This window comes from Phyllostomus discolor, chromosome 8 (assembly GCF_004126475.2).
Source record: "Phyllostomus discolor isolate MPI-MPIP mPhyDis1 chromosome 8, mPhyDis1.pri.v3, whole genome shotgun sequence".
NCBI lineage: Eukaryota > Metazoa > Chordata > Mammalia > Chiroptera > Phyllostomidae > Phyllostomus > Phyllostomus discolor.
In genome coordinates, this window is record NC_040910.2 from 2,514,717 (window position 1) to 2,528,003 (window position 13,287).

Below are 13,287 nucleotides of genomic sequence, written 5' to 3' on the forward strand. Positions count from 1 at the left end.
TGGGCACGTCAGGCTCCTCGGGAGGAGGGGACAGCGGCTGTCCCATGGCAGGCACAGGGAGGCGGATGTGCACAGGGGGGCTCATGGGGGCCCTTGGCACGCCCCCCGCTCAGCTGGGGTGGTGACGGACAGGCGCCCAAGCCCCGGCCCCGGCCCGGGACAGGCATGTTCCCCGCGGTGAAGTCGCGTGTGGGCGGCGCGCAGAGAGCGGCAGCGGTGCTGAGAGGGGGGCGAGGACGCGCGGTCCGGTGCCAAGCACAGTGACGACACGTTCGCAGCACCGCTCCCGCAACCGTCACCAACTCCGACACCTCGGCTCGAGTACAGAACGCACGGGGGCGGGGTGTTGAAGCTGCAGCGGGGAACAGCGGCGCACCCCGAATCCACCAAGACGTGTCAGAGCAGCAGAGCCACTTCTGCCCCAACCCCGGCCAGAACTCAGGACGTCTGAGGACAGACAGGGCCTCCCAGCCGGCCCGCACCAGCGGCCCCTCCCCCTCGCCCTCACGGCTCCCGCTCACACGCTCACACGCTCACACGCACCCTCCCACACCGACCGGCGTCACCGCAAATATCAGCAACAGCACAACTGCGACTGGTCCCGTGCGCCTCCTTCACCCGCTCCTCGTGATCGTGTGTGTATTTCCAGGAGCCATTTTTAATTTGTTCTGGAAACGTGTGTGGGCTGTTCTACAGAGTATTTAGTCACAGAGTTGATTTTGAAACAAACCAGAAACCTCACGGAGGGAACAGTATCGAAACGAGAGAGAGAAAGAGTTCAGATCAATTCCAGCTGCCTGGTCGGTCAGGCTGGGGGGGGGGGGTGGCGCTGTCCCAAGAGGGAGCACGGGCGGCCAGGGATGGAGGCAGCCAGGGATGGAGGCTGCGAGCGTCCATTGCAGCGGCCACGGACTGAGCCCGGGGCTGCAGGACCCCGCTCGTCTGAAAACTAACCGAAACGTTAGCCAAAACAAGCACGAAGGGCCGGGGTCCAGAATGGAAGACAATCTCAGCAGCAGACGGGGTGGAGCCCCGAGGCGAAGCCCCAGGGGACCCCGGGAGGGACAGGTGCAGCCGGGCTCCCGTGGGTGCAGAGGGACGCCGGCCGGCTCACCCTCCCCAGACCTTCCAGAAATCACAGCCGACCATGGGGTGAGCAGGCCCCCTTTCCCAGCCACAGCCACGTTACCTAATGACACTTTTGTAACTGATGAGGCTGATACATGTTACGGAAGACAGAGCAAAATCTGCACACGGGCGGGCGCAGGCCTGGATTCTCCGGGGACTCCGAAGGCAGGGCCTTACCCGCAGGGCGTCCCAGGCTGGTGCGCTGGCCCCTGAGCCGTGGGTTCGAGTCTCCTCCTCTGCCAGGGGCGGCCCGAGCAGGGAGCGCCAGCCTGGCAGGCGCTCCTCTGAGCATCTGTGGAAACCATCAGAACTGGAGCCGAGAGCGGCAAGCCTGAAACGTGCGCGCTAAGGCGTGGGTGTGTGCGGAGTTCTAACATCTAAAAATCCTCCAAGCCGCGCCATCTTTCTGACAGTCCTGTCTGGTGCCCTGAAATAGCTGAAATGTGCGTGCGCAAGAGAAGTTGAGCTTCAACTTTGATCAGCACGTCCACCCGTTAAACTCACGAGCCACCTGCTGGAGGCGGGCGGCTGTCCTCACAGTCACGGGGAGGTACTTTGGGGGTATGTTTTTAGTGGTATTTTTTTACAGTCCCCATACTGCCACCTGGTGGCCAGAGGGCTCACGTGCAGGACAAGGGGTTGAGGTCGGGCCGGGAACGTGTTCCCCCAAACGGGGACAGCGTCCCCCAACCCCGACCCCCGGCCCCAGGCTGAGCCTGAGTGGGAGACGCCACGTGCTGCGGGTGCAGGGTGTGGAAAGAAGGGAGATGGAGGGAAACCACGCGGCATGAGACCAGTGCCCACCCAGCGGCGCCGTGGGGACCGCACCTCCCCCACCGTATCAGCACAGCGCCTCCTACCGGGCACACACTTCAGGTCGGGAGACGCTTTTATCGTGGTCACTCCGGACGAAGACGCGCGGGGTGCGGAGGACGCTGCCCGCCCCGCCTGGAAGGTTAAGGCGAGGTCCCGGGGAGAGACGGAGAGCTGGGGCGGAGCACTCAAGGCCGGGCCGGAGTCGCTCCCGAGGACACAGAGAGGTGGAGCTGCGCGTCTCAGGGGTGTGGGGAGGCGCTGCCGTCGGAGGCCCCAGCTCGCGGAAAGGCTTCCATCGTGACACGGAGACTGCGCGCAGTGCAGTCTCCAGTGCGAGGGAACGTGGCGCCGCGGGGCCCCTGCTGCCCCCTTGCTGGGCAGGGCCCTCGGAGACACGAGGGCACGGCGGGTCAGGGCCCCTGGACGCCCGAGAGCTCACCCGGGGGCACCAGACCGCAGCCCCGCCGCCCACTCACTCGCTGGCGGAGAGCCCACACACTCCGGGCCTGGGTGGCGTCCCAGGCAGGCCCGCGACCCCGCGGGCCCTGATCGAACCTGGAACAGCCGCTGCTCGTGTTTCCTCCGCGCACGCAGCACGGAGCCGGAGGCGCCCCCCGCCCCCCCCCCCCAGGTCTCTGCTGTTGGGAAGTTCGGGGCCGGGGGCTCGGGGCTGAAGGGCCCCAGGGCACGGGCGCATCTTCTCCTTTCCTGCCAGGACAGCGGGGCGCCCTGGCAAGACGAAGGAGGCCGTCAGACGTGACGGCCGCTTGCTCTCGGGTGGCGCCAACGCGCCGCGTCCCGGCCGTGGCCTCGCACAGACCTGGGCTGTTCGCACGTGACCCGGAAGGAGTGCTTCCGGCCCGAGGGCGCCAGCCGGTCATTTCCGGGAAGGGAAACGCCCCGACACGCCTGGGCGTGTGCAGGGGGCACGCGGGGAGGCCCGGGAGGAGCCCGGCGTCACAGCGGACACAGGCCTTTGGAAGAGGCAAGAGCGTGGGTCGGGCCGGCCCGCGAGCTCACCGACCACCGGCCGCCGGATGCCCTGACCGGAGACGCCGGCCGGGTGGCCCAGCGCGCGCTCCGGGTCGCGGGTGTCGCACGTGGTGGAGCCCCGACCCAGGGCCAGGACCCGCGGCGGCTCCCAGGCGACAGACGGAGACCCGGAGGGCGGCGCAGGCCTGAAGCGCGGCCGGGGCACCCCCGAGTGGGCCGGCAGGGGCGCAGAGGGAGGCTGCCTCGGGGGGAAACGAACCGACAGAGAAAGGAGACTCGGCGGCTGGCCAGCCGGCCGTCCCCGCAGGCACCGCACACCGCAGCGCCGCTAAACTCGGGAACACGGGCGCAGGGCCCGGTGTCGCGGTGGTTGGCACCCGCGGCCGTGGGGCGAGCTGCCGTCCACAGCCCGCCCTCCACACTCGGCCCGAGGAGCCTGGCCAGATGGCTCCACGGCAAGGCCGCGAGGGCAGCGGGCGATTCACGGGGACGGGGCGGAACCTTGACCTCCGGAGGCTGGCAAAGCGGGGAAGGGCGAGGAGAGGCGTGGCGTCACCGCGCAGCGGGTGGTACGCTTCAGAGGCCGGTTCGTAGGCACTCGCACCGACGCCACCTGCAGGCCAGGCGTCACACTGCGCCCTCGGCAGGCCGGAGAGAAGGTTCCAGATGCAGCCAGTGGTTTCCAGCTCCTTCGACTTGGCCTCGCCTGTGCCTTCCAGGGAAGCCATGTACCATCCGCCAGGCCAGCACGCTGGCAGTCTGGAAGCAGCCCCGCCACCAACCAGGCGTCCAGGGAGCCTGGAGGGAAGGTCTGAGTCACAGCCTATTTCTACTCGGCACTGAGCTGGCCGAGGCCACACCACCAGGCTCCCAGCTGGGTGTCGCTGCCTTGCTCCCTACCCTCCCGTGTCCTGGAGGCCGGACCCTCGGCTCGAGCCCACCTACCGGGTCCAGCGTCCCCAAGCGCCCGGCAGGCCCCCGCAGACCGCTGACTGCAAGTGCCTGGGGCACCGAGCGCGCGCCCGTTCCTCTGGAAGAGACGGGAAAAGGCAGCATCGCGGCTGTGTGAGTGGAGCTGCGAAGAGCGCTGCCAAGTCCCCCTCCTGCTCGGATTCGCACTCCTACCAGAGGCAGGGGAGGCCTGGCTTGCCCACGCCCGAGCGGCAGCGCCGCGTCTCCAGTGGGACATCAGCAAGTTGGAGGGCGTGCGGAGCAGAGCAGAGCAGAGAGGACGGCAGAGTGCCCCGCTTCTAAAAGAGGCCTCCTGTGTGCGCCCCAGAAGGGAGGGGGCGTGCGGGGCTCTCGTGAGGAGGAAGAGGTCATGCCGGGCTTTATCCTCGGGAGTGAGGGGCAAGTTCACCTTCCCACGAGCATGCACCAGCGAGTGTGTCCACTCACACCTGTCCCCGAAGAGCTAATGACCTAAGTGATTGGTGAGGACCAAGGGGCCACATGTCAACGGGGTAACCTGTCTTTCTTGGTATCATTTTTGCCGTGGAGCTGATACTGTCACATAAGGTGATCGTAACAATGTAACAGCTTTTTGCTCATTTTTTGTTTGTGCCCTGATGCTAGGATAACATGAACTAGGTAAAAACTGGCTAATAGCCAACTGAATTATTAACAGATGTTTAATCTCATCAGTGAACTTAAACCAGAGGTTGTTTTAATGTATCCTATTGGAAAAGATGTAAAAGAGTAATTAAAGCATTTTGCAAAGGTGTAAAGAGGGGGATAAATGGTGATGGAAAAAATTAAATAATAAAAATGTCAATAATAATAATAATAGAGCATTATTATCATTATGAAAACGGTGTAAGGAAATCAACCCGTTCACGCACAGCTGGGTGGAGTGTGAACAGGTATGAGCTTTCTGGAAACAAATCAGACAGTCACGGAAGCACGGTGCCAAGTGTGCCCCTGCTGTAACCAACACCCTGCACCAGGAATTTACCCAGGACACCATCACGGGTGTGCGCGACTGAGCTGAGGACTCCCGAAGCTACTATCTTCATGCACACTGGTGAAACACTGGAAGCAAAGCTGTTCTCCCCACACACACTGATGAACTGGGAGCCGCCTCGGTGCCCACCTGTGTGGGCTCTGTGATGCCAGCCGGGGAACCGGGCGCAGCCCCGGGTGCGGTCATTCACACCCCGCAGAAGCTCTGCGTGCTGCCTCACATCCCACTGGACCCTGCAGATCGACTTCTTACCCCGACAGCGCTCCCCGTGTCCCCAAAGGGACATCCATGAGCTCCCTGTCCTCCAGCTACTGGCTGGGCTGGCCCCTGGGCTGGTCCCCATTGCTGCTGTGCCTGGGGGTGGGGGAGGGTCACCAGCCGCTGTCGGCTCCCTGGGGCCTACCGCGGTCCTGCAATGCAGGTGTCCCTTCTGCCACCCGTGACGGAGAGTCCAAAGACAGGGAGCCAAGAGATGCAGCGTTTTCGTCCTAGCCAGTCCAGTGTGTCTGGTATCAGACGACTGTAAGAGGCACAACAACTTGCATCTTTCTGTACCAGCTGTTGTTTCAGAGTGCCATTGAAAAAGCATCGAGCTGAGAGGTGAAGAAGGAAAAGGAATCCATTACGAAACACTCTCATAACTGAAAGTGAACACCCCCTGAAAAGTCCAGGTGACGGTGACCCACAGACAGCCTGGGGTCACGGAAGGTGGCAGCAAGGATCCCACACAAGGAGAAACCCCCTCAACTCAGTAAAGTAGGGGCCTTACCTGCCTTGGCCCCCCTGTTTCCACAGCAGCGCCTAAAGCAGTGTCTGGAGCAAAGCAGACACTTAACAAGCATGTTAAGGAAATGAACAGGTTTAGCCCAAACTAGGAGGAAATTACTGCGAAGCAGAGCTCTCCTGAAGGAAGAGCGTGTAGGATACGGCAAGAATCCCTCCACGTCAGCAAGGAGACCAGCAACCCAACCCGGGCACCTGGAGGGAAACGAGTCCGAGCGACGCCCAGGGCGGAAACAGCGCCAGGCGCCTGGTGGAAGGAGGAGCCCACTCCCACCGCCGCCCCCGTGTGCCGCCCAAACTCCGAATGCCACGAGAGAGTCACTTCACATTTTTAGAAGATACAGTGGTCGGCATAGAGACATGCCCAGTAAAAAGGAAACCCGATACAAAAATAACTGTTTCCTTCTATCCATTAATCTCACCCTGATTGACTCCCTGAAAAATATGGGTAATAATAATTCACACACAAAAAAGAGTGACATACAATTAAGTTTTTATTCACAGTCTTTTAAAAAATAGAAACCATTAAGTATTTTGAAAAACACTCAGGGAGTAATCACGTAGCAGCCACAGCGTTACAAAAATAAAGCGACGCAGAACGGATGGCACAACGGAACACCCTGTGCTGGCGCCCGGGGCGAGGGCCACAGGTGTGCGCACCTCCACTGCCCCGCCACCCCTCCTCCCTGGGGTCGGTCCCAGGCCTGCTTGGGCGCGGGGGGGGGGGGGGGGCACCGCTCTGCCCCCACGTGCAAGGTCTACACGTCCGGCGAACGTCTTGAATGTGGTTCCATTTTTCCCTTTTCCTCTGCGGAACACAAGTTCCGTGGCGGAGAGGGATAGCGAGGACCGTGGAATGCCAGGCACGTGATGTGGTCCACCCCGCCCGGCCAGGTCTACACCACGAGAGGACAGAGACCTGTGCCTCGCCGTACGGCGTCACAGCCACTCGCCGCAGGCGGCTGTTTAAATGACGGGGAAACCAAACAGGATTAAAACTCCCTTCCCAGCCCCACACGTGGCCGCTGGGCGGGCGGAGAGAGAACATCCCTGTCACCACAGGAAGCGCTTCTGGACAGCCCCGGCACGGCCGTGGGAAGTGCTGCTTCCCCCTCCGCTCAGCCAGGGTGTGGGCTGCCGGGGAGCTGCTTGGAGAAGCACTTCTTCTCCCAGAATACTCCCAGCTTGGCGGCGGAGTCACAGGAGGGGGTAAGGCGGCCTTCTTTACATAGAACGCCCTCCCCTGTGCGTGAAAGGGGTGGCCCTGGGCTGGGGATCGAGGACACGGACGACACTCCTCCAAGCACCTGTCGGGGCAACTGGAGAAGAGAGAGCGAGGTGGATGGGGAGCAGCCCGGGGGGGAGCCTGCTCCCTCCCGGCCTCCCCGCGGCACTGACTTCCGGGGCCCTGAGCAGGTGCTCCCCCGGGTGGGCCCTGTCCTGGCGAGACCCCAGCTCGGTCCTGGCGAGCGTCGGGAGGGAGCCAACTGCGTCTCCCCTGCGCACTCTGAGCAGAGCCTCGGGGCCTGGCGGGTCCCGCCAGTTGTCCGCCATCGTGGTCCTTGAGGGCTGACTGCACTTCGCAGCCAGGGCGCAGACCCCAAGCTGTTCACCCGAGGTCTGCCACCTCCTTCCTCCTCATTGAGAGAACGCAGAGTCTTGTGGGAGGCAGTTCTACTCCTCAAGCGACTCTGCGGTGGCCAAGGACACGGTCCGGCCGAGGAGATGGAAGAAAAGCTGTGGGCGCCCGAGCACGTCCTCTAGGAGGGCGCACACCCGACCTGGCATGCCCTTGGTGCTTCCTCTGTTGTCTCCTCCGTCGTCTTCAGGGGACCAGCGGGAAAAGCCAGGAACCTCAGGGGCCACCTCGACCCTGCCTGACCTCCGGGAGCCACTGAAGCAACAATGGCAGCGGCCTACGACCCCTCCTCCTTACAAGAGGGCGAAACGACCCCCTGCTCTGTCCGAGCCGCTGTTCGGTCTGGTGACCCCGAGAGAGCCGTCCCCTCGGTTCCCATAGGAAAGCGAGGTTTCCGTCCGGCAGTGACAGCGCCTTGCCCGGGGAATCGGTGCATCGCCCAGTGAGTTCAAGTGACTCCAGGGCCAGACGCATGAAACAAAGGGGAGCACGGAAATGTTCACTTAAACCCACCTCCACGCAGACCGAGAGCGGAGGAGATGACTAGGCCTATTATGTAAAACAGCTGCAATTAGGGAAAACAGAGGGTTTTGGCTGAGTCCACCAGCACACTTTCTGAGTGCCTCGTAGGTTCACATTCCTGTCCTGAACACAGACCCGCCCCTGCTCACCCAGATTCCTACAAGGCGAGACGCTCACGGCTCAGATAGTTAATCAGGTCATTATTTAATCTATAACTTCACTTATTTTCGGAAAACAATGAAAGAAATGGAGAACTGAGAATTTATTTCACTGATGCGAACAACAACAACAAAATCAACACCAGAGACCGACAACTGGATTTCCCCCTGCGTGGGCGGCACAAATGCCTGGCAGTGACCCCCGAGCAACCCCGGAGTTGTAGTGGTGGGTTTAGTGGGCACAGGCACCTCAGGGCAGCTGCAAAACCGAACTGGAGCCCAGCGCTCCGCAGATGCCTTCTCTGCACGGAATTAGTGCCATTAGCATCCTGGAAGTCTCTGGGTGGGTGGGCAGGATTTAGCAAAAACAAGTATTTCCCGCTATCTAAATGGTCTACACATCCACAATGTTTGAAACCCGGGCCACTGAAAACATTTTAGCTATTCCACTGATTTTGAAACTGCAGACAAAACTGGAAACATGAAATGTCAGGCTAAAAATGGGGTGTGCTGCATATTCTTCACGCACCTACTTCCGAGTCCTCGCCCCTGGGAGTGAGCCGCTCGCGAACGCAGGCCCCGCCCCGCACCCAGGGCGCCTGGTGCGCCCCAGCGCACACGGGCTTCTCGGGGTGGGTCTTCCTGGGGCGGATTCCGCGGGGTCGCGCCAGCTGGCACCCATCAAGAACCTGCAGCTGGGCCCTAAAACTGAAGTCCAGCCCTCGGAGTCCACCCCAGTGGCCACGTGGGGTTTTGGAGGTGCGCACGCGATGTCCTTCCCCTCAGCCGCAGGTGGCAATGTCTGAGGACGACAACGCATTCACCGTGCAACGCACGCGTGCTCTCACGCATTTGGTTGTCACTGGAACGATCACGGTCGCCCGATGAGGCTCGGAGTCACTTTAAACGGCTGACATTTAGAAGCGGTAATGAGTTAAGAACACTTGAAATAAAATGCTGGTATTTCGTAATAATCGAACCACGGCCCGTTTCCCATAATGGAGGAAATTCAACTCAGCATCGAACGCTGCTGGAGAACCTTTCATGGGGAATAAGACGTAGGATTCTCCCAAAATCGGGCTGCACGTGTGTGAGAAGCAGTTATTTTTGCGAGTTCCCAGCTTTCCGGAGGTTTGGATGCCAAGCTCCCCGTCTTCAGGAAGGCGCAGGGACCCGTGGGACCAGGGTGTGGTTGGGGGCGGGGCCAGGGTGTGGTGGGGGCGGGGCCAGGGTGTGGTCGGGGCGGGGCCAGGGTGTGGTTGGCGCTGAGAGCCTGGCGGGGGCGGAGCTTCTGACCACGCGCGGGGACAGGCAGCAAAAACGTGAGATCAAACCTGGTTGTAACGCCGGGACCAGTCGACGTGGGGTTTTGGAAAAACGGTGCCTGGACAAAGGCCCAGGACAAGGCGGCTCACGGACAGGGGTCCCACTTTCAAATGCGGAGGCTCACAGAGTTCGGTGCGCTGAGAGCGAGCGCTCAGAGCCTGCTTCCCCAAGTGCGGGGCCGCAGTCCAGGGGCCGCAGCCGCAGTCTGGGTGAATGCGGGCTAAGTAACGGGCGGGCGAGGTGGCCAGGAGGTGGTGGGAGGGCCCTGGGCCCTAGCGACAAAGGCAACCACGCCTTCACAGGGAACTGAGTCCGAACCCGCAGAGAGATGGGCTTCGCGCCGGGATGGCAGCAAACCGCTGGCCCTGAATTCGCCGTGTCTCCTGTCCACAAGAGTCGGGGGGCCGACCCCTGGACACCAGCGGCTGCGGGGCAAAAGGGTCTCAACGTCAGGGAGTCAGGCCAGAGGCTGGCATAATTTACACCCTGGTTACTTATCAAGGATGGAGTGCCCGCTGTCCATCCTCCCCATTCACTGCCCCACACGCGTCCTGACCACACACCCTGTAACTAAACCACCGCACAGGTGCCCGCCAGGTGGAAGAGTGTGGTCCAGAGCGCAGTGTGCAAGCCCCACAGCTGTTCCGGGGTTCCAGGTGGGAGCCCAAGTCACGTCTGGCTAGAGCCCTGATAAAGAGAGGTGTGTGCGTACAGAAACGTAAGAATTTGTTCGTGGCATTACGTGGAAAACAAACCACGTACTTCATTCACAGCAGGTCTATCCCAGCAAAGGGAGACAGACAGCACGGGAAGTTACCTGAACGTCTCAGGCCCAAATCTCTCCCCACAGTTACTCACCTCAGCGGGGTGACTTCTTCCTCCCCTTGAGTGATCGAAATAACTGTCTTCCCCTTCACTTGTATGTTAATACCTCAGGCAGGATCCAGGATTTTGTTGCTTTTAGCCTCTCAGTGTGGTCCTTCTTTGTGCCTGAAAACGAATCAGTATTTACAGTGTCACGGACGAGCCGCGGACAGCCGACTCCGCCCGCCGTGGCGGGACCCCATCGTCCCTGTGAGACACACACAGGTCCACACTGCCCGGTTCGGGTCCAGGAACCCCCACGCTGTTCTCCAGAAGAGCGACCCGAGATTGCGGCCGCACAACCGCTGCAAACACGCCCCACACCCCACTCCCCCGGACACTGAGGCCTGCACGGCGGTTTGGCCGCCGGGTCCCAGGGGAGCCCCCTGGCCCTGGTGCCGGGTGGACCTCTATCTCCTTGCACCCATCTCCCCATCCGATCCCCTCGCTTATTTAGACCCTGGGTCTTCCTAGGTCTGGCCACAACCAGCGGAATCTGGGGTGGTCGCCGCTTACCGCTGGTGGAAAACTTCCATCTCGGGTCCCTGCGCCTCCCTGCAGGCTCTTGGCTCTGGGCTGTAACTTGTAAAGGAGGCTGGGCACTGGGCACGCTCCGGAGCGCCAGACCACGCGTGCGGAGGAAGAAAGCATCTGTAAGGTGGACGGGTTATTTCCCCAATTAACATGGTCTGGCCGGCGCTCAGGGAACCCTGGTGAGAAGTCCACCCCTCCCCGCCCTTCCTCCGCAACTGCTCTGGCTCGTGCCCTGGAGTGACCGCCGAGCTCCCCCTGTCCTCTCTCCGTGGCCCTGCAACATGCAAACGGCACCTCTTCTCGCCAGCGCTCCTTGGCAACCCCAAAGGAGCCCTCCTGCGGTTCCCGTGCAGCAGCCCCGGCCCCCTATGGGGTGGGTGGCTAGCACGGGGGGGGGGGATTCAGGGGAGAACAGTGTCCCCCATAGAAACCGGGCGGCTGACTCTTCTCCCCTGGCACCCCTGGTCGCACCGCATTTAGCAACCACCATAGCGCACGGACAGGAAAGCAGGGTTTGCGATACTTGACGCGCGCCCGCTTCCCCCTGCCTCCCCCAACCCCACACCCTTCCTCAAGAATGTGGGTCTCCGGTCTGACATCCGATCTCGTTTGGAAGGGGCTGGACTGGATTACCTGAAGAGTTTAGTTTTCCGCCCCTTGGGTGCAAGCTAGGACGCAGTTGGACCTGGAGGGAGAGCTGGTGGGTGGCCAAAGCCGTTCCGGCTCCAAAGGCTCAACTCCTCTCTTCTGCATCTCCCCCCACCCCAGAGAAGGGAAAGCCGGGGTTCCCTCCCGGGACCACGGCACCAGCCCAGCCCAGGGCCCCCGCTGCCCCCGGCACCACAGCGCAGACGAGCCCGAGCCTGCGGAGGAGGTGAAAGGAGAGAGCTCACCCCTTGGCCGACCCTCCGCGCCGGAACCGACCTGCCCACGCTGCCGCAGCCCAGGCTCCGGCACCGCGGTGGCCGAGCCCACAGAAAATCGAGGCTGAGACCCAGCTGCGCCCGCGCCGCTCGCTCGGCGCCCTCCCGCCAGCCCCGCACCGTGCGGCTCACACCGCCTGCTCGTGGGAGAAGCCCCAAGGCTCCCCGCGGTGCAGCGAGAGGCGCCCCGGCTGGAGCGCCCCGGCCGTGCTGGCCCCCAAGTTCTTCAGCTGCTTGATGAGCACGAAGAGCAGGAGGAACAGTAAGAAGAGCAGGAAGAAGAAGAGCGCCAGGTAGACCAGGAAGTTGAGCTCCCACTCCATGCCGCAGGCGCCGCGCTCAGCGGCCGTGTGCGCCCCACCAGGTGCAGCGGGCGGGGAGGCGCGCCCGCGCGCCCACCTCCGGGCTCCTCCGGTCCGCCCTCGGGCTCCGCCAGCTGCGGAAAGAGCCCAGGCACTGGAGCGGCCCCTGCCTGACTCCCGACGCTCTCGCAGCAGGCAGGAGAGCCTCCTCTCCGGAACTCCCAGGCCGGTGGGGACTTCTCCAGGAGCGGACTTGAATGGCTGGGACGGCAGGGACAGGCCCCAGCTCAGCCTCCCAGGGGGTGTCCGGGCTGGTATTTTGCAAATAATCTTCAGATGCACCCCCCCCCCCCAAAATCCAGGGGGATCTCTAGCCTCCTCTCTTGCCATTAATTTCTTTCATTAGTTTCCCCAGTCCTGGTCTTCCCAAAGAGCAGGTGATGTGGCCAGAGACCCAAGGAATTGAAGGGGACAGTGAGGGCAGGCTGGGCAGGCTGGGCAGGCTGCAGCGCCGGGTGAATTTCAGGCGCGGCCTCCTTGCTCCTCACCTGCGGTGGCGGCCGGCAGCCGCGCTCACCTAACAGCGTACTTTCCCGTGGTAGCAGCAGGCCATTCCGGAAGGCGTGATGGCAAAACACGTTAAGAAAGTTATATTGGCCCTGGCTGGCGTAGCTCAGTGGATTGAGCACGGGCTGCGAACCAAAGCATCGCAGGTTCGATTCCCAGCCAGGGCACATGCCTGGGTTGCAGGCCATGGCCCCCAACAACCGCACATTGATGTTTCTCTCTCTCTCTCTCTCCCTCTACCTCCCTTCCCTCTCTAAAAATAAATAAATAAAATCTTTTTAAAAAAAAGGAAAGAAAGTTATATCATACAAAGCTTTCCAACGCTGACTTGAAGTTGTTTCTTTGGTAGAAAGCAAAAACAAAACACAACAAGCAACTTCCTTAAATTGCTCCTTCAAGTCCCTGACACCTCTCTGCAGACCGCCCTAGGGTGCAGCTTTGAAAGAACCCAGCTGCCCTACCGCTGTGTAACAAATCACCCCCCCCCCCCCCCGCAAACGCAGTGGCTTAAAGCTGCGTCACCATCGGTCACCTCCTGCAGCTCCTGTGGGTAAGAGGCTAGGATTCTGGGTGATTCTGGCTTGGGGTTTCTCACGAGGTGACAGGTGTCAGCGGGGCCCCAGCCATCCGGACCCGGAGGACCCGGAGTCTGCAGTGCTGGCTGTGGGGGGCTGGGTGAGGGGGGGCTCGGTTCCTCCCCGGGAGGGCCCCGCAGTGCCCTGTGCGCTGCTCCCAAGGTCCCACACCGTCCTTCTGCAGTGTCCATCTT

At 61.9% G+C, this 13,287-nt stretch overlaps 1 protein-coding gene across 1 annotated transcript; it reads right to left on the bottom strand.

Moving 5' to 3' along the window:
- Positions 1-11,707: 11,707 nt before the first annotated feature.
- SMIM43 (small integral membrane protein 43) lies at positions 11,708-12,252 on the bottom strand. Its single transcript, XM_036034435.1, has one exon. It carries the CDS (start codon positions 11,970-11,972, stop codon positions 11,778-11,780), a length of 195 nt encoding a protein of 64 aa, XP_035890328.1. The 5' UTR covers positions 11,973-12,252; the 3' UTR covers positions 11,708-11,777.
- Between the last annotated feature and the right edge of the window lie 1,035 nt (positions 12,253-13,287).

Coding starts and splice junctions, on each gene's coding strand:
- SMIM43 (XM_036034435.1), bottom strand. CDS start 11,972: ATGGAGTGGGAGCTCAACTTCCTGGTCTACCTGGCGCTCTTCTTCTTC.